At 46.1% G+C, this 23658-nt stretch overlaps 1 protein-coding gene across 1 annotated transcript in view; it reads right to left on the reverse strand.

Annotated features, from left to right (window-relative positions):
- The window catches only part of LOC126538748 (uncharacterized), a 217530-nt gene that overhangs the window by 133396 nt on the left and 60476 nt on the right, over positions 1-23658 (reverse strand). Inside the window, exon 2 of the mRNA XM_050185483.2 lies at positions 23270-23350. Within this exon, the coding sequence (XP_050041440.1) occupies positions 23270-23350 (81 nt within the window). The remainder of the gene's footprint in view (positions 1-23269; positions 23351-23658) is intronic.

Consider the following 23658-nt stretch of genomic DNA (forward strand, 5'->3'; position numbering starts at 1 on the left):
GTCTGCTCCCGCGGCGGTCTCGCACCGCTGCGCGTCGTGTGCAGCAGGCCCCTAGGTGGCGCCACCATCGCGCCGACTCTCGTCTAACGACGACCGTGGAACCCGCCTACCGCGCCGCGGGAACAATTATTTCGGCCGTCATTTGTTGCTACGGCGCGGATCTGTTCTCTCTTCTCTGTGTGTACGCGTGGACACTACTTGGCTTTGGAGTTGCGTTTGTTCTCCTACTTCTGTTTTCTTTCTTTTTGGTGCACTTGTTTGTAGTGTCCTCCTTTCACAAGCTTAGCAGACGTGCGTCGACCGAAGCCGCTACCGCCGCAACTGCGGTGAGCAGACGGCAACTGTTCAACGCCGTCTGCTAAGCGCGCTAGCCAACGCCTGCCTGTATCTGATGGCGCGTCGCGGGAACGTGATCTCTCATTGAATAGTTCCCTCTTTTGAAAAAGATGGAAAAAGAAAATGCCGTGGAGCTCAAATGGAGTAACCTGCGCCCTTAATCTATTCCTCCTAACCTAATATTTAAATTAAGTTGACCACGTGCCTGCAGATACCACTGCTGATTTACGCTCGCACCAATAGCTAGCTCGCCACACTATTGCTTATAACGAGCGTTTAACGTGATCACGATGTTGCCGCTCATCTGTATTTGTCTTCGTTTCTAAGGTGACAATTAATCATGTCGTCATCCTTCCTCACAGTGGTAAAGAATACTGTAACTTGGGGGGCAGTACAAGAATAAACATTATTGTGATAAAGTCTCTAGGCCTAGGCCTAAAGGTGTCTCGTTAAAGGTTTTCCAACTATTGCTAAGGTGAACATATGGCGCTTGTTTGTAAATAAACATTCATAGTACACGGAAAAGCGAAAGAGCGCCATGCATTGAAACTTCCGCTCTATTTCTCTGTTCGCCACTTCAAACGAAGGTAACCTCAAATTACCTTTTGAAGAAAACTTAACCACATTGGTTAATCTTGCATGCCAAGAAAATTCATGCCGGCAAAGTTTATGAATATTTATTCACTAACGCATAATGGAAAGGCAGCACCACTGCGTCTTCCTATATAAGGTCAAATGACGTCATGATATGTAGCTTGTGTTTCGACCGTTTTTTTTTTTCGCAAATATTGAAAAGCTAGGAACCACATGACAGTTCTCAGATTGTATGCAATGAAATGGAAAATACAGAAAATTGATCGAGAGCAACGAAAGATTGAGACTATATATCGAAAGCACACAAGTTCAGGGTTCACGGCATTTAGTAGATTATAGCAATAGTTAAGGCTGATATCTTGTACTGCTAATATCAAGTATAGGTTCTTTAGCGCGCAATTCGCAACAACGTAAGCTTGCTCGTAAAGTTAGTATTCAAACTTGGAAACACTGTTAATGTCAATGCCGTTGAAGACAGCCGTGATGAAGTCCCCCGGTTGTGATAAACAGTAATGCATGTCGGGAATTCATGTGTTAGGAGCGCCCGGAAATTAACCATTATTTCCTGCGTGCTTACTGCTCCACTTGTGAAGACTTTTGAGCGTGGTGTTTCTTACTCCCATCGGTGACCTTTACGTACTAGTGATTCGCTTTACCGAAAATACTCTCGCGAAAGTTCGTAGATGGCTGTTGGAACTACATACTGTAATGTGCGTGCCAGGTGTATCCGCTGGACGGCAAATTCCAGAAAGAGCGACAACCCAGTAAAGCGTTTTGAGCCGTGACGCGTTCGGTAAAACTGGCGGTACATATGGATTTCTGTGAACTAGGCGTGCCCGCTGTGTGTGACCGTCATTTATCTCTTGGGCAATGAACGTTACACAGACTTCGCCGAGTCAAACAAGGTCAAAAAAAGAAAAAAGAAAGCAAGCGAAAACAAAGCGAGAGAGGAAAAAGAGAGAGAAGAAAGCATTGTAGGCGCCCAGTGAGCACAAAAAAAAAAAAAAAGAAACGCAGTGAAATTGCGCTCCGAAAATGGTAGCATACGTCGGGGCGATTCATTCGCCGTTACAAATGATTTCCGCTGGCACCCTTTGCGCACTACGTGTATGTGTGCGTGTAATGGTCAGTGTGTGGGTGCCCGTACGTACGTGCATATATTCGCGGTGCTGTTTTGGGGTTGCCTGGCTGCACGAATGGCATTACCTTAATTAATAAAAAAGAACAAAGGAAATCTAAAACGAATCGCAAATAAACACAGAGATAGCAGCTCTAGAAAGAGCGACAGGGAGAGAGATAGAGAGGGAGAGAGAGAGTGAAAGGGAGCACGACAGTCGTCACGTGCTTCGCGCGGGAAAGTGATACCGCAACCCAATGTAAAGCAGACGACACGCATGGGCGGGCAGATGCAAGTAGACGGCACACGCACAGAGAAAGAAACAGACGACAACTACGGACAGGCAAAAGCAGACGATACTCAGAAAGAGTCACGAGCACACGACAAACATCCATGCAAGCACAAACGCACGCAACGAAGAAAACCAAGAGAAGCAGAAGATAATGCGCCGAAACACCGGAAAACGAGCTGCGAACGCACAATCTCGAATGTAACTGACCGCGAGGCAGACGCTCGCACGCCGGTATTTGTGGGTGGAGCCTGTCTATGATGTCACGCCCAACCTGCATGACGTCTCTTGGCTCCTCCCGCTCCGCTCGATGGCCTCGTGCCGTCCGGATTCGCCTCTCGGCTACAGTTGTCGCGAACCGCTGTCGAGTTGTCACCGCGGAGGCGGCTTGCAATCGGAATGCGTCCGCGAGAACTCGTTCTCGCGGCTGCGTCGGCTGTCCCAGGCTCGTCATAATGATATGCCTCCGACGTATCCGTTTTCTCGTTCATTAATTGCCGCTCGCTAAACGGCGGGCGAGCGCCCTTGAAGGCTCAGAGCCGCTCTCACATAGCGCCTCTTTCCACGAAGTGAATGCCGTGCGCCGACTTAGAATTTGGCAGGTGTTCAATTCTCGTTTCTTTGTCGGTTTCAATTTAAAGCTATAAGCGCTGAGCTCGTTGCCAATGGAATATCGCACAGCACGATTCAGCACCAGATAAAGTCGAAATCGCAACCCTCATTAATAAATGCTATTTAGGTGCATACCACCCACTACTAGTTTGCTTACATCTCTTTTTGAAGTATTATATTTGCTTCTATCCCAACACCAAAAATACTTCAGAAATATACTTTAGTCCTGCCCCCCCCCCCCCCACTCACAAACACACACAGAAAAAGTAGTTATTACGCTTAGGAACAGTTCCAACGCAAGAACACCTTGAACTGACGGACCCTGGGCTGTCTTCTACGTGCTTAATGTTTAAAACTCTCGCACTTGGGCAGTACGCTTATTTTCCTACCGAACTTCAAGTTGCGTATAGTCAGAATAACGAAGTGAAATGTGAGTGAGGCGTCAGGGCTGGTAAACTGTATAAGGTTTCCTTTCGCTCGATTCTATTCCATCCTTATTGACAAGCATGAACAACCAGCCGATGCTGCAGTTGAACTGTGCGGACCACAGTTAGGACCACTGAAGAAGCGTGCAAAAGAAATAGAGTTGGAGAAGCGTCGTTAGGTTATCTCAGTCAGACTTTACTTCTGCCTCGCGTTCACCATGTAGAAAGGAGCATAAAGATTGCGTCTAGTGCAGCAGCTATACAGGACGTCTAAAGTGGCCAAAATCGCCATGGCGCGCATGGTTAAGAAATACACCAACCATATGTGACGACCTCTAGATGATTTGAGTAAGCAAGGTAATTATATGTAAACACATTCCACTTGCGTTTTCAAATTCCCTTACACTATAAGGCTTCCAGGAAGGGGAGACGCCGAGCAGATATTATTAATATTATTATTGATACTATTAAATTTGGTTATTATGATAATATTATATTAGATACTAATATGTGTGGCTCCCACCCACACCACCAATAATGATATATCTAATTAAGTAATAAACACATTTGCTCCAATGGGCGAACATTATCCGCGTTTCATGCATCTCAATACGGCCAATTACTTTGAAATCGTTATAGCAGTTGCTTGAACTCAAGATTATTTTCTGTCTCCCATGTTCATTCTCAATCGCAAACGCGCGATTTTCCCCGAGCTAAACCTTTCTTTCTCTCTTTAATTATAAAACTACGAGTTGTTCTCGGCGAGTCTAAAGGGAGCAAAGAAACACACTGTATACGTATATCTTTATTAGACCATCCCCGCATGGGACCTCTTTCTGGAACTCTGCGATGCGTTCTTTCCTGCCTGCCCCAATGACAGTGCTTACACTAACCATCTTAAGCTTTTTACTCGCGCCGATGCGCTACTCGGAAAACGGGCGCTCGAGTCTTTCTGGAGACCGCCTATAGCACCGCGAGAGCGGCACAAAACGGGGCGTCATTTACGTATTTCCAGTTTCGTCCGCGCGCCCTCGATCGCCCACTTTGAGAGCCGCTTGCCGTGCAAATGCCCTGCTATACGCATAGTTCTTCTCCTGCAGCACGGGCGAGGCCGCCTCGGCAACACGGTGTGTGCGTACGTATGCACGACTGACTGATGGCGTACGCGAATTCATCACTCAAAACGCCGACAGTAAGTGACCCTCGCCGCAAGCGTGTCATTTCCTCGGCCGCTCGCTCGCTTGTTCGTGTACACCCTATAATATTACGGTCCCTCGCGTGAAAGGCCCGCGAAGACTAGTTCTCTAGCGAATGCACGCCCCTCTCTCTCTCCCCCCTCCCTCCTCCGCTTCTGAAAACACAGCCGCGAGGTCTTCTTTTAACCCGGGACTCCTTCCTTTCTCTCGCCCCTTTGCTTCGTCTTTCTGATGGCCGTGGTTGCGGCGCACGTAGCGATGAAAGGAAGCCAACGTTCCGGCGACGTTGTCCGATCTATAGGGCGAACGCAGGTTAATGCTGAGCACATACGGTATCTGTGCTCCCTGTATTGCTGGGCTCTCGGAAAACCTTTTCTATTTTTTTTTTTTTATTTGTGCCAACGGAGAGAAGGCTATTTACGGAAGGGAAGCGCACGCTTTATACAGCACACGGTTGAAAATAAATAGCTGTGTGTGTATGCGCACCTATTCGCGTTTGTTTAAGCTGGGGAACGTTTTACCGATACCTCCGCACTTACTGTATACGTAAGAGATAAAACGCGCCCCTAAAGGTTGTATATGTTATGCTTCAATATTATGTTTTTCTTCGCTTTATATACGTTCCGCCGTTTTGGCAAATTTGTAAATCGTGGGAAGTTGTACGCTAAATCAGTTTGTCTCTCAGGAAAAGCGAAAGCCCAGCCAAGCTCTGTATGCCGGTCTACTTGGCCCACTGTATACGTACGTGCAGACACTCCGCCCGTGTGGTTTTCCCTTCACTGCTAAAGATTTTACGAGGTTATTTTATGTCACTTAAGAATTGGTCCCACAAGGCTGACACATAGTTACTTAAAAAATAACAAACAACAACCAACATGCCAACACACCGCTGAAATTTTAACCGTGCTACAGATTTTAATAACATGTCCTGGCTTAGAAAAATGGAGGCAAATATATTTTAAACTCTTTTACGAAACAAGAATCCCTATCCATCCCATGTTCTTATTGAGTGATGAACCACTCGTGCCATATGAAGATACTTCTAACTCTTTAAAAGCGACAGGAATTCTACAAGAACTATAGCACATTTCAGGTTTTATTTTTACTTGGCCATTTACACCATTTTACAGCATTTGAAGAAATAAGCTAATCCAAAAACATGTGTTTAGCGCATTATAGTCTGCAGGGCTGCTGCGGCGCAAAAATCCCAAATCATTATCATCACCCTTCACTGCTAGAGAATAGAGAGTTTTAGTTTAGGGGACGCAAGCGGCTTGCGTACGCAAGAACTAGGGGCGACGGTACAGCGCATGCGCAGACATGAGACGTGGAGGTCTGCGCATGCGCAGTACCGTGGCCCCTAGTTCTTGCGTACGCAAGCCGCTTGCGTCCCCTAAACTAAAACTCTCTAATGTTGTCCGCGAGAATGGGGGACGACAGCGCGGTTGAGGAGTAGGGGGGGGGGGGGGGGGGGGGGTCCTCGGCCGGAGGTGGTCGCGGTGGTTTTCGTGACTATTTTTACTAACACGTCAGTTTAAAGTTGTGAACAGTCTGTCATCCATCGTTTCTGTTACGGTATCATCGTTGTCGCACGTCGACGTCGTCCGGCCACTTCCGCAGCCTATATAGGCTTCACCGCTAACTATACAAGTACACGGGAAAGAAGAAAATATATATATATTGTCTCACCACCGCCACTATATATAGATCGAACGTATATGCCCCATGCGGCAATGCGCATATAGTTGCGAGCTGGGCTTGGTGCATCCAGTGGACCAGCCCTCCGCTTTGGAGCCTAGGAATTTATGCGCGGTCCTGCGAGCAAAGCAGAGGGCGCATCGCAGTGAAGTTCTTCTTGACAATGAAACCGTCTCCAGAAGGACTGAGTGTTTTGCTAGTTGGTCTATCCTATTGAGTAAAAAAAAAAGAGCAAACTCGCAATAAAATTGGATATAGACACATGCAACTGACAAGGACTAAGGCTACACCAACAGTTCATTTCTATAAACACAGCAGCAATTTATCAGCTTGTTCGAGCACATGAGTCACGCCACTTCTTCGCATGGCGGTTTTCTTTTTTTTTTTTGGCTTTGGAAATTTTTTTTTCTTAACAAGCGTTCCAGCATTGCATAGCAAGGCGGCAATACTGCGTTGTGCATACAGAAGAAGGCAGAGGTTCAATTTTTGAAGGCTCGTATTTGACACTTGCGGTATTTGTTGACGACATGATGCCTTCACGCTTTTACATAGCGACCGGGCTTTAAGCGATGTATATGACGAAATACAAGCATGCGCATTCCTTCGCCCATATTACAAGAGTGTGTATGCGAGGCGCGGCTCAGCTTCGCACGGTACCTTTTCTTGAGTGCACAAGAGTCGCGGCACGGCTACAAGTATATAGGCGCACTCCAAATTTGCCCATACCGACAATCCCCCGCTCACGCGTCTAATATTAAACATCCATCAAACCAGCCAGCGTTGCCGATCAACACGTTCTCGGTAAAAGCGACAGCCGCGAGCCAACAAACCGAGCGGCGATCAAACGAGGCTCGCTAACGCGACTACAAACACTTCGAGCAGGGCAGAGCAGAGGCAAACTGCCCGCGGTTTCACGCGGTCTCAGATAATCGTCCACGTACACCAGGCGGGCAACTCGGCACGTAAACAGCGGTTACCAGCACCGCGCGAAGGGTTTTCCACTTAGCGCAGCACATAACGAGCCGCCGTCATCCTCTCTCTCGAGCGAGCCTCGCTGCTCAAGGCAGCGCCGCAAAGTCAGCGGCGGCTGTGGCGGGCGCCGATCGCTTCGGCGGCGGCGTCCGAATCGCGGCATCCGCTCGGCGCGAAGCCCCCGCGGCGAACGCCGGGCTTGATTGCCGGTAATCAGTCACGCGTCTGTTCCGGCCGTCCGAGCGCCGATCAATCAACGCGGGCGCTCAGGTTGAACCACACGCCCCCTTGCGGCTGCGTCGCGCGGCATCGGAGGAAGAAAAAAAAAAAAAGTCGGCTGGATTGAATGCGCCGCTTGCGAAGAAATGAATGCACAGATCTCTGTATTTCTGATTAGCCTACCCAATTAGTTCCGCGGAAATCCGCCAGGCGCATTGGGGGAATAGAAATGTCGCGTTTATATTATTACAGGCAGTGTTAATTGCGACGTAGCCCGCTTTCACAGACTGTGTTGTCTCCGAGGTTATTAATTCAGCTCTTCGGGACTTGGTATAGAATGTGTGGCACAACTTGTCGTCGCCTTGAATGCATAGCAAATCAGTTCTGCATTTATAAAACCGAACGAACGTCATCCGCACGACTACACGAAGTGTGGATGACGTTCGGTTCGTGGATGACGGTCGTTCGGAAACCCCATTCGGGTTTCTCATAACGATAGCTTCGCCATCCCGGGCCTGTCGTTCGACCATATGAACTTACAAGGAAGTTAGCAAATCGCAGAGCGGTGCCGAATTATTCGACCAATTAGTACACACGAAGTTAGGCTCGTTTATTAAGGGGCATACAGCCCCAATCCACACCCGTGCACGCGCCTGCGCAATTGCAACGGCTGCGTGACCTCGCGATGTCCTCCACCGTGGAGAAGCCTGCATCGGCTGCATAAGCTGAAGCCGCGCGCGGCTAAACAGACTTCTCGCGTGCATTCACGTGTTAGGGTAGCTACATTCAGAAGATGCGGGTTCTATGACGCCCCGACGCATGCCGGTCTAATTAGAGCGGGCAAGGTTGCCCTAAGCGAGCGCCGAGCGTTGCTCCCCGACCACTTAATGGCTAACACGACCTCTCGGTTTCCTTCTTTTTTTTTTTTTCTTGCTGGACTCATCTAATTTCAACGTCCCTAGATTTATTTACACCTTCAACCGCAGCAGCCACCGTAGAAGTACGATTTACAGTACATAGAGGGGGGGAGGCGAGGGGGAAGTGGGGCGGGCATCTCCGTATACGCGAAGATGCCGCCCCCTATTGTAGGGGAGAAAAAGCACCTCACATCGTTGCCCATGGTATCTTTAGTTCCCTGCAGTGTGACCAAACCGAAGCACCTACGTAACCCGCGGTACGTGACACGGCTGACCAGGGCCCTTATTAAAAAGCTCAGCTTGCGCAACGGCGTTCTCACAATATATATATATATATATATATATATATATATTGGCGCTGTAAGATAGAGAGTTGAAAACTACACTTATGTTATAAGAACACATATACAGACGAAACTGAATCACATTATTCTTTGGCTGGGCTATGCTCCGGTTCTACCTTAGCAGCGCTAAGACAAACCAACAAGCTTGGGCGATTTCTCACGTCAAGTTCATTTTACTGCGACGGCAACAGGATCTCACGGGGAATACACGAAATTTTTCATCAAAAAACAAGTTCCTCTTACTAATACGCAGAACGGGCGTGCTTATACGCTACATTTCTTCCTGTTTTGGCGCCCTAATTAACTGCTCAGACTCCACGTAACGGCTCTCGGAGTCTGTATACATATGCGCCGTGACACCAACATAAATCGCCCATTAAGCGTTGAAGCTGCGTGCGCGACGGCGTAGCAGTTAGCAAGTGCAATACATATCTCCAGTCAACATTCCTGCGGGGGTGTGAGTTCCAATCGCACTGCTGCGCAAAGCGTGTCATGCTTATTCGCCCTCTGACCCTCGCTGGTCATGAGACGGTGGCCTCACTGCGGTTACGTGACGGCGTTGGCGTAAGACAAAGGGCGTACAAATGCCTGAACGGACCGACAGACACTTTAGTTAGTTAGTTAGTTAGTTAGTTAGTTAGTTAGTTAGTTAGTTAGTTAGTTAGTTAGTTAGTTAGAAAGATAGATAGATAGATAGATAGATAGATAGATAGATAGATAGATAGATAGATAGATAGATAGATAGATAGATAGATAGATAGATAGATAGATAGATAGATAGATAGATAGATAGATAGATAGATAGATAGATAGATAGATTTATTTATTTATTCATTTGCTTATTTATAGTAAACTGAGAGACTGCTAGATGAACAGGTAGATAATTCACAGAGAAACAGATCAAACCAAATTTCGAGATTATAAGTTCTTCGGAAGTTAAAAAAAAGAAGAAATGATTGCACGAGCATGAAATGTTGAACGCATTGAGTTTATGGAGCTACCATATACTGATATATTCATCATAAGAGCAGACTGGCAATTAAAGGCTTCATTCTATACAGTCAGCATAGTATGCATTGCGACCGAAATTGTCTGTACACAGGAAGAAGCGATTGTCGCAGTCTTCGATGTCAGCCAGGCGATAAGGCAGCCAGAAACCGAGCACGCGCGCAAAGGCTGCAGGCGTGCACTTGTGTGCTCTTCTTGATCGCTGACGTCCTCTTGGCTCAGTTCAGTGCAGCAACTGACAAACTGTAACACAGATTGACCACCCGAACTCGAAGCAGTTGAAGACGGCAGTGGATGATGTGGCGTGACGAGAGAGCGTAATTTGTAGGCGTGCACACAGAAATAATCTGGACGAAAATTTCTGAGGAACCACTACACATTGATCGGACAGCCCCCACTGGACATAAAGTTTACGGCGATGATGATGATGATGATGCTAATGATGATAACGGTGAATTCAAAACAGCAACTACATTCCCTCGAATACGAAATGCGTAGCCTCCTTCTCTAGGAGTACACAAACAGCAGCGGCGCGACTTCAGCTTACGGAACGCTGTACGCAACTTGCTCGTCTTATAGCCATGGTGCCGCACTGTCAACCTAATTGCCTCCACATCAATTTTAAACTTTACGCCGCGCTCTCTCTCTCCCTTGACCCCCGCTGTGGACGACTGCTGCACGCTTCTTTCCTGTTGCGCTGTTGTTTTCTGAATCTCCACCCTCTCTCTCACTGTTCCTATTTGGAGGCTGGGAAGGCGAGTGCGAAGACTTGATGCATATTCATGGCTCGGGGCGCCCCCCCCCCCCCCCCCCCCTTGTTTACCCCCTTGTCGCCTGCAGCGCCACCCAGCGCCGTGGAAGGCCTAACTTCTCTCGCGTCGCCCGGCAGGGCTAATCGCTTGGCGGTGTTATCCCATGAATGCGCGCGCGGCGTGCTATTAAGAGCAAGCGCTTGTTTGGTCGCATCCGCGGCACCGCTTATTGAAAATTTATCTCGCTGATACGTGCACACAAGGGGCACGCCTCACGCGACGCGAAAAAAAAAATGAGACTATAGGGGCATTAGAGGACGTTGTATTCATTTTAGCTCTCTTGTCCTTACTTTTTTTTTTTTTTTTGCCTTGGTTGCTCATTTGTGGCTCGGTGGCTTCACTTGGTTGAGCACTTACGCTGGCAGTCGTTGCTTCAGAGCCTCGCGTGACGTTTACTTTTCTTTTATCTGTATTTGCTGCTTTAAATATTCGTTCTTTACTGTTTTTTAACAGCAGACCATGTCGGCGGGAGCAATGTTTGCGTTCTTAAAGTTCTTCAACGAAACCTGGGTGCAGGAGATGCTGCAACGTGTTACGAAGCCAGCTGCTCCTTTTCACTTATAGTATATGACGACGTAGGTAACGAAGACGTCTTGTAAAGAATTAAAAACGAGATATGAAGTACGAATTAAATTTGTAACGTTTATGCGCCTAGTTGGCGAGAACTTCAACCAAACTGTACGGCGCAAGTCCCTAAACTTACACGGCAAGTCAGACAGCATTCACAATGTACAGCTTGGTGGAAAGTTACACAATAGGAATTTGAAAAAAGAAGATTATGACGCATACGTGAACAGTCTTCCTCCTCTTGGAGTCGTTCCTCACTCGCTAAGAAGCAATATTATCTTTGTTCGATATGGTTTAATGAATCTGTGCATAACTGTATCAAGCAAGTTGAGGACTGCTGCATGGATATTCATCGTGCAGTCAGCATTCTTTAACGTGCTCCCAAAGCACAAGCACAAACGCTTTTGTGTTCCACGTCGTTCAAAATACTGCCATGTGCAGTTACAGGGAGTCAGCAGTATAGGCAATCGAAAGGTTCGACCTCGCTCAGCTCTAAAGCACTATAGCGACGGTCTTTACCGCTGTGGGTGCCTTGCTTTCGCCTCTGTTGAAAGTATTGGCTTTCACTACGGGTCTCATTCGTTCTGCACCAACTCTGTTGACCCCTTGTCGTGTTTCCAGCTTTTAGCTGCATGCTCCGGTTTCGGGAAAACTCGCACTTTCCCGAGGACGTGCTGTCCTCCGCTCCTGTCTCACCTTCCGGCAATTACCTCCCAGCACCCCGCTGCGCATTATTTTTCAACCTCCTCTCCGTCGTGGCCCCAAGATACGTCGCACGTATACGGTCCTGTATGCAGCGTATTCGAGCACTTAGCTCGCCATTTTGACCGGCGTCTCTTTCAAACGCATTCTATCCTCGTTTATCTGTCCTTTTTTTTCTTTTTGTTATTTTCGTATACTTTCGGCCGGCTTATATTTCGCCGTCGTCTGCTACGAACCACCGGCCTCTGGCGATTCGTCTGCTAAGCGCAGCGCCAGTGATTAATGAGGTCTCGCTTTGATCACAATGACTTTATTAATGGCGCCGCGCGGCGCGGTCCCTAATGAAGCCGTTGCAAGTGCGCCCGCGCCACCTATTTGTGTATTATTATTATACACTTGGGCCATCGCCTACCGGGCCATTGCTTCAGCCTCGACGTCTGCGCAGTTCTGCACAGCGCTCGCACGACCTGACGCCTGAAAACCATTCGTCGTCTGTCTATACGGAGCGGACAGACGGCAGGCGAAACGTCGTCGGGCCATTGTCAGCGCATGCGTCGTCAGTGCGCGCGCTCGGTCTTCTGCCGAATTACTCGGGACAATGGTGCCCCTTCACATTGCGAGACGACTTCTCTTGCGCTCTCACTTTCAAACTCTCTGTCGTCCTGACAGAGGCTTAGAACAGTTCGGGATTTCTTAGCGAACTACTTCCACGCATGCAGGCGTGCAAGTGAGCGTGCATGTTGGAGTGAGCCTTTAGAAGCATGCAGGTAATAGTGGCGTTAGGTAGTTTTGTTCAGCAATGCGGTAATGAAAACATCTTCAGCTGTGGCAAGGTTGCAACATATCGTACCTGAGTTAACGGGAAAACTACGATAGAGACGTCTCCATTTGAAAGATAATCATTTTGACGAATATAGTATAGAAGCCTTTACGGTACGTTTAAAATCAAGACGTGATACGGCTGCAAACGCAGCCAAGTGAGCCGATCGGCTTGCTTGACTGCGTGCATACGTAAGACAATTTTTATCACTCGCTCAAGGATGCCTCGCGATATTTCGAGCATAAACATTTGTTACCCTGTTAGCTTCCCGTGGCAATACGCTGCACAAGCTATAGGCAGTACCTCAGCTGCGTACTGCACATAACTGAACGGAAGAAATGAGGCCCCCTCCGTATATTATGTACAATCCACAGATTAGAGTTGCTACACACGTTCGTGTACACAAACTGTGCAGTGAGCAAGAAAAAAGACACACGCGCAGGCACAGGTGAACTTTGTTCGGCGAAAAACACGCGAGTGACCCACTACGTGTACGGGCCATGAGCAATGCGCGGGTGAGTAACGGCTGTCACGTCACCCACTCGCCCGGGGGTGCACGACATTTTAGTGCGACCGCATACTCGGCGGGCGAGAGATACCCCACGCAGTCTTTTTTTTTTTTTTTTTTTGCCGCAACGTGCGACCCCGCACCTGAAGCTGGCCCGACGGTGCTTTGTGTTGGTTAGGCTAACAAACAATACGCGGAAACGTTTTACGGCCTCAGCTCGGCGGCTTGATACAAACATACGCACACAGCAGCGCTGACAAAGCACCGATGCCAAACTTTATTCTATACAGAGCACAGAGTACAGAGTGAAATTGCTGCGCAAGCGTTAACCCATGACGCTGCTATCTCAATACGTGGAACAGGGGAAATCGTTTAGCTCATCGGTGCCCACTGTGTGCCGGTTTTGATGAGGTTTGTCGCACGTAATACAAGTGTTTAAATCTACCGATTGTAGCGAAAATATATCTTTTTATTAAGTCATCTGAGCCCGTATTCGGGAAGCTTTCAGTTTCTAGATCAGAATATATAGCATTTAGTAATCTTTAACCTTATTTTTGGAAAAAGTGCACAAACTGCACATCTTCTTGAATGTCGGTTGTATATATGTTTTCATTGGCGGTTCGCTTTCAGGATCGGCTGTAGCACAAACTGCACATCTTCTTGAATGTCGCTTGCATATATGTTATGTAGCTGCGCTGCTGAGAACCAGGTCGTAGATTCGACTCCCCGGTCTCAGCAGCCGCATCACGATTGGGGGCGAAATTCAAAACTGTTCGTGTAAGCTTAGACTCATGTGTACGCTAATAAAGCCCACGGGTGTTTGAACCCAATCCGGAATGACTCCGCCATGTACAGCGTCTCTCGTAGATATCCCGTGCGTTTATATGGTATACGTAACCCATAATTTGATTTGATTGTTATGTCTACCGATTTATTCTTTTACTTTATTAAAGTGCGTTGTAAATTGAGTGCTCCCGAAATGGCGTACCGGAGAGAGACGCCTTTGTGCTTTTACACCGTTCGATGACCGCGCTAGCTGGTCGCACGGTATAATGTCTTAATAATAAAGTAAAGTGTAATTTTATTCGGAGGGTAGTTGACTTAATTACTGGCCCTATATTTCGACAAAGGCGGAGGAGATGCTAACTTCCGGTGCTATGCACCGCGGCTTCACTAAGGACGCTTGCATTTTTTATTTATTTTTTCACGGGAGCTAGGTGCTCACGCATCCTGCCAACGATGAGAAAGCACCTAAGGCTGTATTAAGATCCTAAACGTTCATTCCTGTTACTTTTTTTCGTCCTCGCTCATGCGTTACGATGAGGGTACACGGTAGGTGTTAATTATCCTGTTTTAATTGCCGCATCTAAAAGGTCATCGGTCAAAAACTTCGAAACACCTGTGGAAACAACTAAGCAAAAACTTACCAATGCGCGTTTAGTTACCTTAGGTGTCTTGGCAGGTTTTGAAACCTCTTTTCTTGTTTTCTTTATGTGTTTACTTCTTCTTAGTTTTCTTTTATTACTCGATAATAAGGAAATTATCGCGCAGCCATCGGGCTATCAATTCATCTTTCACTGGATCCGTTGGCCCGTGCAACGTAATACCTGAAACTTAGGAGTCGGATAGGTGACGCTGTACTAATCGACTAATTCTTTATTAGCGGGTTATTTATTTATGCTATACAGGTAGGTAAGAATCACGTGATCAGAATTAAGTGAGCGCCATTTCTTTAATTTCTACATTCGATTGTGTATAGATTGTTTCCACGTTCCTGGCCTTCAAGGACAAAATGGTATCGACATAGAACTTTAAACGTTTCCGTCATGTAGTGATATCGAGGAATGCTAGCATAGAACTTGCGAGATTAAAACACTGCGCAGGAAATAGAGATATGCTGACGCGTTCGCTGCTTGGTGAATGGCAATTCGTTACCGACATCAATTGCCAGGCAGCACAGGAAAGTACTATAGTCCGCGATGACCTCAGAATGCAGAGACGACCACACCACAGTGTAAATTGAAGAGAATTTGTATAGATGCGACAGCCAAGTAGTACGTTGGTTCGTTTACGGAACGTTACATGGTAGAGGAGACCTTCTTTCGATCTGGGCGCTTCTCGAGAACTGTGTTTCAGAAAGAGCAAGCACGTCGGGCGCTGTGTGACATTGGGCGATGGAGCTTGAAGCCCGTGATTAGGTGTTGACTCATTGTATATACAATGCTATATGTCTAGCTCTTTTTGTTCTCGCGAAAAAAGAAAGAGAGGAAAGATAAAAGAAAGAAATACACCGGGTGGTCATTTGACAGCTTTTGCAAAGCCTTTAAAAAATCACCTGTGGCAGATAGCACAATTCAATTCCGTGAGCTGGAATATTTAAATAGGCATGCATTAGTTGCACAAGACATCGAAAAAAAAAAAAAAAACATACTCCACAAAATAAAGAAAATTTACTCACACGCTTCTTAATTACTATAGAGCACATATGGCAATGCTCAGCGATTGTAGCCGGTGAGACTGCAAGTGCCACTTAGAATGAATTTTCAGGATGAAATCAATTCGGAAATATTCATTGGCCAAGGTGTGGGGCGAAATAAATGGACTTTCCCGATACTTTTGCGCTTCAATGCATAAAAGAGCGCTTTGTTAAAAAAAAGGTAGCGGTGGAACAATGGTGCATCTTTTCCGAAAGTTTGTTGGCGCGTATCTCGAAACTCCTGCCACTGTGAAAATCTGTTCATATCGAATATGCCCTGCCGGCTGTTACCATCTACAATTCGCAAATCACAATATGTACCGTAATTGAATTAATCAGGAAGTTAATCAGTTGGATTTTTGTTAACTCAGTTGATTGTACGTTTTTATTTCTCGTGCAAGCAATGTCCAGCTCTTCGATTGTTCAGCTCAAGGAATGTAATTATACGCAATCTGCCACAAGTGATCTCGAAAAAAAATTATCTAGAACTTAAAAAAAATTATCACCATGTACGCACTCTTTAATTAGATACAAACAGGTATGCGCAGCAGCAGCTCTACCACCATTATTTATAAGCTCAATTTCACTGCGATGTGAAGTCTTCTGCGCCAAGCTCGCAGAACACGCACAGTCGGACACATCGAAAAGTAAGAACGTTACGCACCTATATCAACATGACCACCACACCGAGTGCGTGGTGACGGTAAATCAGGTTCAAAGACATATGGCGCAATTAACGGCAATCTTACACACCTAATAACAGTACTGCATTGTACGGTCCTTCCAGAAAACCTCTACACGCGGATGACGTCAACACGTCTGTGCGCATACGAAGTGTCTTTGATGAATCCGGAGCTTACCTGGCTGTTTAAGTAATTTAGAAAGAAGAAAAAAGAAAAAAAGTAAGAGAGGATTACAGGAGTGATGTATAGCCCCGGCAATCAGAAGCTGCACCAAATTTAGGGCCCAAGCTCAAGGGAATTTCTTTCACATATAGTTATCAACTATCGAGCGAAATATTTGTGCAGATGTGTTCCACTTAATAACGGAACATACTACATTTGAACTACATTAAGTGTACCATTGCACGGAAGGGCGTCTTGATGAGGCGGAGCTATACCGGTGGCCAGATATTACCCCAGGTGATAAAGCATCCCTCTGCCAAGGGCTCAATTCTGATTTGTGAAATATGTCGATGAGCAAAGCGAAACAGCCGATGTGTCAAAAACATTATTTTGCTCCGCAAGAAGCGAAAGAAAAAAATATGTCAAAAACGTTATGTCATTGCATCTCCATGCCCTAACCAATGGAGAGGTGCTTCTGCGAGTCATTTCTCACAGTATATTTTTGCCTTGAGAAGAACAAATATAGTTTCAGCGCCATTCTGGGATTTTGTCGAAAGTCAATGTTCAGGGTACTGGCGCTAATAGCTTCACATGGCACCGCAAACATATGCTGGCATGCAAACAACTTTAAGGAGTGCGAATCTATCTTTGTGCACTGAAAAGTGGGAGTAGTGATATTCCATACTACGCGACTGGGCGAGCTTTCGTATTGATGTCACCGAGTAATTTGCGAACGCTCTAGTGGCGAGCAGACGACAGTGAATGGTAAGCGCGGAGACAAACGACACGGGGGTCGCGTCTCCGCAGTTGCGAGGGCAGCCCCAAGACCCCGAGAGGGCGTGGCTGAGAGGAGGTCCCGCCCCCTTCACTTTCCCCACCTCCCTAGACACTTATGCACGCACCAGCGGGAAATAGTCATTGTTGAAAGGAGGAAAAACAAACAGTCAACGACGTGAGGCAACGAACAAGCGCCAAGTGTGCCATTCGAAAGACGACCATTTGGTTGCCCCCTTTCTATTGCTTTTCGTCGGTTACCTTTTTTTTTTTTTTTTTTTTTTTTTTTTTATAGAATGCCCCACAGACTTTGCTCGCGTCTCGCCGTTTACTCCTGCAACACCGTCTGGTTTGTCGTCTCCTGCTGCCACGGAATTTGGGTTTCGCCGTTTACTTCTGCGACAACGGTCTCGCTTGTCGACTACACCCTCTTGCAATACTCCTGTCGCCTGCCGAGCAATTTGTATTTATCGCAACCTCCCGCTTACATCGAGCTGCTCACTTTTGGCAAACGAGACGTTAGTCAGGAAACGAAACGTGAGAATAACGATGACGCACCATCTTGCCGCGTGTATAGCACCAGTCAGTGATTTTCACAGATAAATTGTGCAATTGTAGCGCTGGAAAACAACCAGTACAAAGGTCTGAGCGCCATACGGATGAGAGCAAGATAGACGGACTGGTATCACGTAAGGATTGCTTTTGCGCAATTCTGTTAGGTTCCTATATCATCTATTAATGGTCAGCCGATCTCGGTGATAATGTTAGCCTACAGGGGTGCCTGTTCCACTTACGAAGCGCGGAAAAGAATAGCCCCCCTCCATGCCTCCCCCCCCCTCCCTAAACCATCGGAATAAAATGCTTACATTGCAACGGGCATGGAGTCCCGTACACGTATACATGCAGTGCAGGTATGCGTGCCGTTTCTGCAATTCCAACGGCTGTATGGCCGCATAGCAGAACCAGAGGTGGTTATGTCATGCGGTATCTTTTTCCACTGGGAACCGTATCGACTTGAAGAGGCCGAAAATGAGCCGCTATAAGGCGTTGTTAAATAAGCAACGGTAAGGCCAGTTCGTGTCACTCCAATGGGGAATCAGGTACACTTCTAAAGCCAATAAACGTTTGTGGTGCAGGACCACCCTCAAAAAGTTTTCCTATACGAAGTCCACAAGGGGGCATAATTTTTCCCACGGCGTGAGAATCGGACGTGGCCGCGAACGCGATGCGGCCGGTTGGCAACACAGCGCTCCGAATCATTTCCCACGACACACAGCGACGCACTACACGCCTCAGTATGCGGCGTGTGGCGGGTTACGGGTGTTTTGCCGTTTCCTAATGCTCAAAGGGCCACTTTGTGTTCCTCGTTTGTTTCTGGCAAGCAGCACTATGGTTGGCCGACGCAGTACATGTGTGGTGGCGGCGCCGAAACCCGTTTCAACCGAGCGCAGTTCCGTGTAACGCGAAGCCGTGCGGTGCGTGTTTCTTTCAGTGTCGCCGAAATACGACACCCGTCCCGCTTAAAAGAACCCAGAAGGCATACCGGGTAGCCAGGTTGCATAAAGTTCGTGGGCCAAAATTGAGGCTACTTTCGTTTTCCGGAACGACAGAAAACGGCAATAGTGAATGGCATATTAGCGCGGAAAACAGTAACTGGCACTGCGTCCGAATGTCATTTACTGAAGTGTGTCTTTCACCCTTATGACGTTGTGTGACCGCATGTATTTCCAAGTTAATCATATGAAAAGGAGGAGCAGGCGTCGTTTGTCGCGCTTGTTTATTGATGACAACAAAAGGGGGGCTGGGCGTTTTGCTAAATTCCCCCATACCAAAATATAAAATAGCTATCGCTTTAACTTTAGACAACTATCGCCTTTTTATGCAATTATTCGATTGAATACACTTTGTCTACCTAAATTAAGTATGCCATAAGATCCTGCATGCTCTTGTCGGCGGTCTGTATTAAGATTAGCTGCCATATTGGGCACTCACAGATTTGTTCATGGTTTTTGACCTTTATCTTCATCTTGCTTTTCAAGGTTTCGTGCATTTTCCCAGCTTATAACGATAGATTGGTGTTCCCTGCATACATGTACTGCCAGTGGATGTACCTATGGCATAAATTTCAAACGGTATGGTTGGAAGAAAGGCTTTAATTGAAAGATTTGTTTTAAGATTTCTCTAAACTTGGATTGTTCCGCAGGCGAACACAGTCGGTGTTAGAATAATACGTAGATAAATTGAAATAATTATATGGGTTAAACATAATGACATCAACGGCCATTCCAAATAACAGGAAAGAATCTAGCATTGCAGCACCTTATGATGCCATGACATCGCAGAGATGATTGCGGTCATCGCGTGATGTTACTGACTTCGAGACACTTCTAGATATTTTTACGGCACGTATATACAAGGTATTTCAGCGAACACATAAAAAATTCTAAAGGGTTGCCTGTGAGATACCAGAACTCAAGTTCATTTAATAATGCACTCGAGGAGGTGGACATTACTTGCACAAGAAACTGAAACGCATAATCGACTAATTAGCGAAGATTCACAAATTATCTTTTTATATAGTTATCTAATGGCGCATATTGCAATTCGCAAATTCTTGCTTTGCAGTTCGCAAGGCGGATCCAATTCTCAGGGCGACACCAGTTTCGACATGTTAATTCGCGAACTTTGGGGACAAATGCATCGGCGTTCCAGTTACTTTTGGGAACACAGTAACTGGAACACTAGTGCACTACTTCGCAAAGTTCGGGAATTGATATCTCTAACCTGGTGCAGTCCTGAGAATTCGTCCCAAGTGAATCCGTGTTGGCAACTCCACGGCTATAATTTATGAATTGCAATATGGGCCGTAAGGCAATCAGTTCAATATTAAATTATTGATGTTTTTGTGTATTAGTCAATTATGCGTTTCCATTTTTTGTGCAAGTAATGTCCGCCCCTTGGAGTAGACCAGCATATGAAGTAGAAATGTGCTATCCGCCACAGACAACCGCGAAAAATTTTGAATGTGTTCCCTGAAACATGCGGTATATTTACGTACTAGGACTAACCCTGGGAGTTAGTTATGGGGTTAGTTTAAGAAGACATTAAACATAAGTACTTCAGAAAGTGGACGGAAAAACGGCGACGTGGTAGCTCATTTGGTAAGAGCATCGCAGGCCTTTTGCGAAGACGTGAGCTTGTATCCCCCCTGCGGCCAGTCGTTTTTTCATCCAATTTCATTTCCATTTACCTATCGCTGCTATAATTCAAAATAATAACTGCAGATCATTTCCCCTATGCTGTCCTTGGTGTCGTTGCTTGTGGGCTTCCTATGATATATATATATGCGTGTGTGTGTGTGTGTGCGCGCGCGCGCGCGAGCTATCAACGCAGTCGCGCGAACTCGTTCCGTTGAAATGGCACATGCTGCATAGTTAGTAACGTGACCATCCTACGCATGCGTATCACGTGCACATGAGGAAATAGTGGTGTGCTGAGGCCAGGCAAAACGGAAAATTATAGCCGCGACATTATCTTCAACTCTGTATTTTTTTTTCGTTTTCTTTCCTTTTTTGTGCGTGTGTTTCAGCCAACTTCTTGACGACCAAGTATACAGCGCAGGGTCGTGCCGCCAACATAACTGTTTAGGGGCAATTAAGTCCGCAGAATTGTGAACTCGTCCTCCTCGTCCTGCGGCCTTCATCTGCAGCATCCCGAAGACTAGGGAACCTGTCGGGATGCTATGTCGCGGTTCGCTTTGTTGTATATAACTCACTTCTGGGCTCGCGGATGACGCTGCGATCAGGTTTCTCGATTCGCAGACGCCGCCGTTTCGCTGCTCTCCGAATTGCTCCCCCCCCCCCCCCCCCCCCCCCACGGGCTGTGTCTTCTTCACCATTACTGACGTGACTCCCGATGTTCCGATATCATCGTTAATCTTAGCAGCGCATAGTTTAAAGGGGGGCTAGTGCAATGTAAACCATTAGCTCTAATCGCGGACGCCATTAGGTCACACGCGAATGTCTGCGACGACCGACGTAGCCTGCGGCTCGACATAAAATTTATAGATCCGAGTGAAGAAGATGACGCAAGCAAGGTTTCGCTCGAAGGTAATGAGAAGTATGCCCTCCTCGCTTGTCTAACCAGGGCCGAAAATGACGACGATGATGGGAAGCGTCCAGACCACCTCGATATGGTTTGTTTAAAACATACGCAGAAACCGAAACATGGTCGAGATGTATGCACCGCCTATGTATATATGCGTTTGAGTTGGCAGAGGTTCTGTAGTTGTGTTGCGAAGAAGCCTTATCTGGAGGCAGGCATCGATTTCCTTAGTCGAATGGGTGTAAAACGCTGAAATCATTTTGTCATGCAATCGCTGGGCCGAATCGAATGAAATTTATCCCCTTTGAAATGCACCGTTAACTTTGAGCAACTGTACCAACTAAATTTTCATTTAACAATTTATACTTTAAAAATAAGTTGGCAGAGCACGAAGTTTAAAAATCCGCAACTCTCAACCTAAAAAGAGATATCCCAGTTCTGTTAACTAATCGATTAGCACATCTAAAGCAGACATTTCTGATATATGAGCTGGCGTAATATTGTAACAATATTTACGAGTGATTTGCAATGATCCTACTCCAAATCAAATAGTATGTCTGAAAGCGGTGTTTAAAGTACTAATTTTGTCTGGTTTAAGGGGCGAATTCTCAAACTTTTTGTTTGTAAATGACATTTTCCATTGGCCGGCTGCCTTTATTAATAATACGCCGACTATCGGGATTGGTGGGAATTTTGTCTTAGGAAAGGTTCTGTCGAAATAAGTTTCTGTGAATACGGGCCTAGATATCTTTGTAGGCGCAGTTTACATAATCATATGATATCGTTATTTATAACTGACGTGTAGACTAGAGAAAAAGATACTTGTGTAATAGGTCTTTTTTTTCAAGTTTCCAATTTCGACTACTTTTAAATACATTTCGTGGCGTAACATATAAGTCTGCTTCCTATATTCAATATATCTTGAGTTTCCTTCTTTAAATGCAACAGACATACTGAAATTGGATGCAGTGATTATTGAACAGAATTATTTCTCCTTTACCACGTATTTGAATAAGAGTTATCGAGGTAAACCTTCTTGTTCATCTCAAGATTCCCTTGCTTCAAAACAACACATGATGTGTTGCCAGCGACGACGGCTTCTACCATGAGCCGATTGGACAATAACGTTTACCTTTCTCCGTCCTAATTGCATGAACAGTGTAGAGCGCGATTCCGACAGTTCAGGAGGATTACCTGAACATTTGGATATTATCTGGAGGGCAAATCGCAACTTCCTGGAATAGCAGTATAAAAAATTGACCAAGTAACTTTTACTCATTGCTGGCTTTTACTCGATTACTAAATCGAAGTCTAACACACGCCACATCGTGTCTGCTTTGCGGTAATTGTATAAGATTCGCAGCGCTTCCAAGATATCTCTCCTCAAAAAGTGCTACGAAATACTTTGGCGCTTCAGTTCGCAGTTTGGCAAGAGCCCCTTTTCTAGCAGTTCTGGACGACTTAGCTGAGATTTCAAGAGATTTTGGGGATGGATATTTCAAGAGTAGCGCTAATCTTAGAATTCCGCTTACCAGACTCACTAATTGCCGGCTTCAATTTTGAAATTCAAAAATGTGTCCCGATTGAACAATTATACCGTTAGTAAATCCCTTTAATTGTAGCCACTTTCACCTTGCGATTTATCCGCGAAGTTATGGTCACCTCTACAAGCAAAACCCGCTGAATGGCGCTTTATGTAGGTCTATATTCCAATTTTATATATAAAACAGAACGTCAATTATAAATAAACGAAAAACCTCCCCCGGTACATCGGATACTTAGTTATACATACATATATATATATATATATATATATATATATATATATATATATATATATATATATATATATATATATATATATATATGTAGTTACGGCCCATTCAATTCTCACATAGTAGCAAAAGGTGCGGCGCTCGTGCAGCGCGACTTACACTTTTCCTTGAAATTTGAAGATGCGTTTTGGATGAGTTGAAACAGTGGGGATGACTCTGCCGGCGTGGATGATGACTTGGCTGCAAATAAACAAAAAGAACAAGTAACACGTTTAAGGCGTTGGCTCTCTGTAATTCTTGTGAAAGTTCATTATGCATTCCTCAGCTACATTCTCGTTTCAACCCACAAAGAACAGCTCCCTCAGCCACCCTATAGACAAACTGGACAAGCGCCCAATAAAGTATGAACCCCATGCAAGCGATCTTGCGTGCGGCAGCGACAAGCGACGCGATGGAGATGGCTGTCGCGTTCGCTCGTCGCCTACAAGTTGCACCCCATGCGAGCGATGACTTCGAGCGACGTCTCGCCAGTGTTGCCGGTATGAGGG

Source organism: Dermacentor andersoni, chromosome 8 (genome assembly GCF_023375885.2).
Source record: "Dermacentor andersoni chromosome 8, qqDerAnde1_hic_scaffold, whole genome shotgun sequence".
Classification (NCBI taxonomy): Eukaryota; Metazoa; Arthropoda; class Arachnida; order Ixodida; family Ixodidae; genus Dermacentor; species Dermacentor andersoni.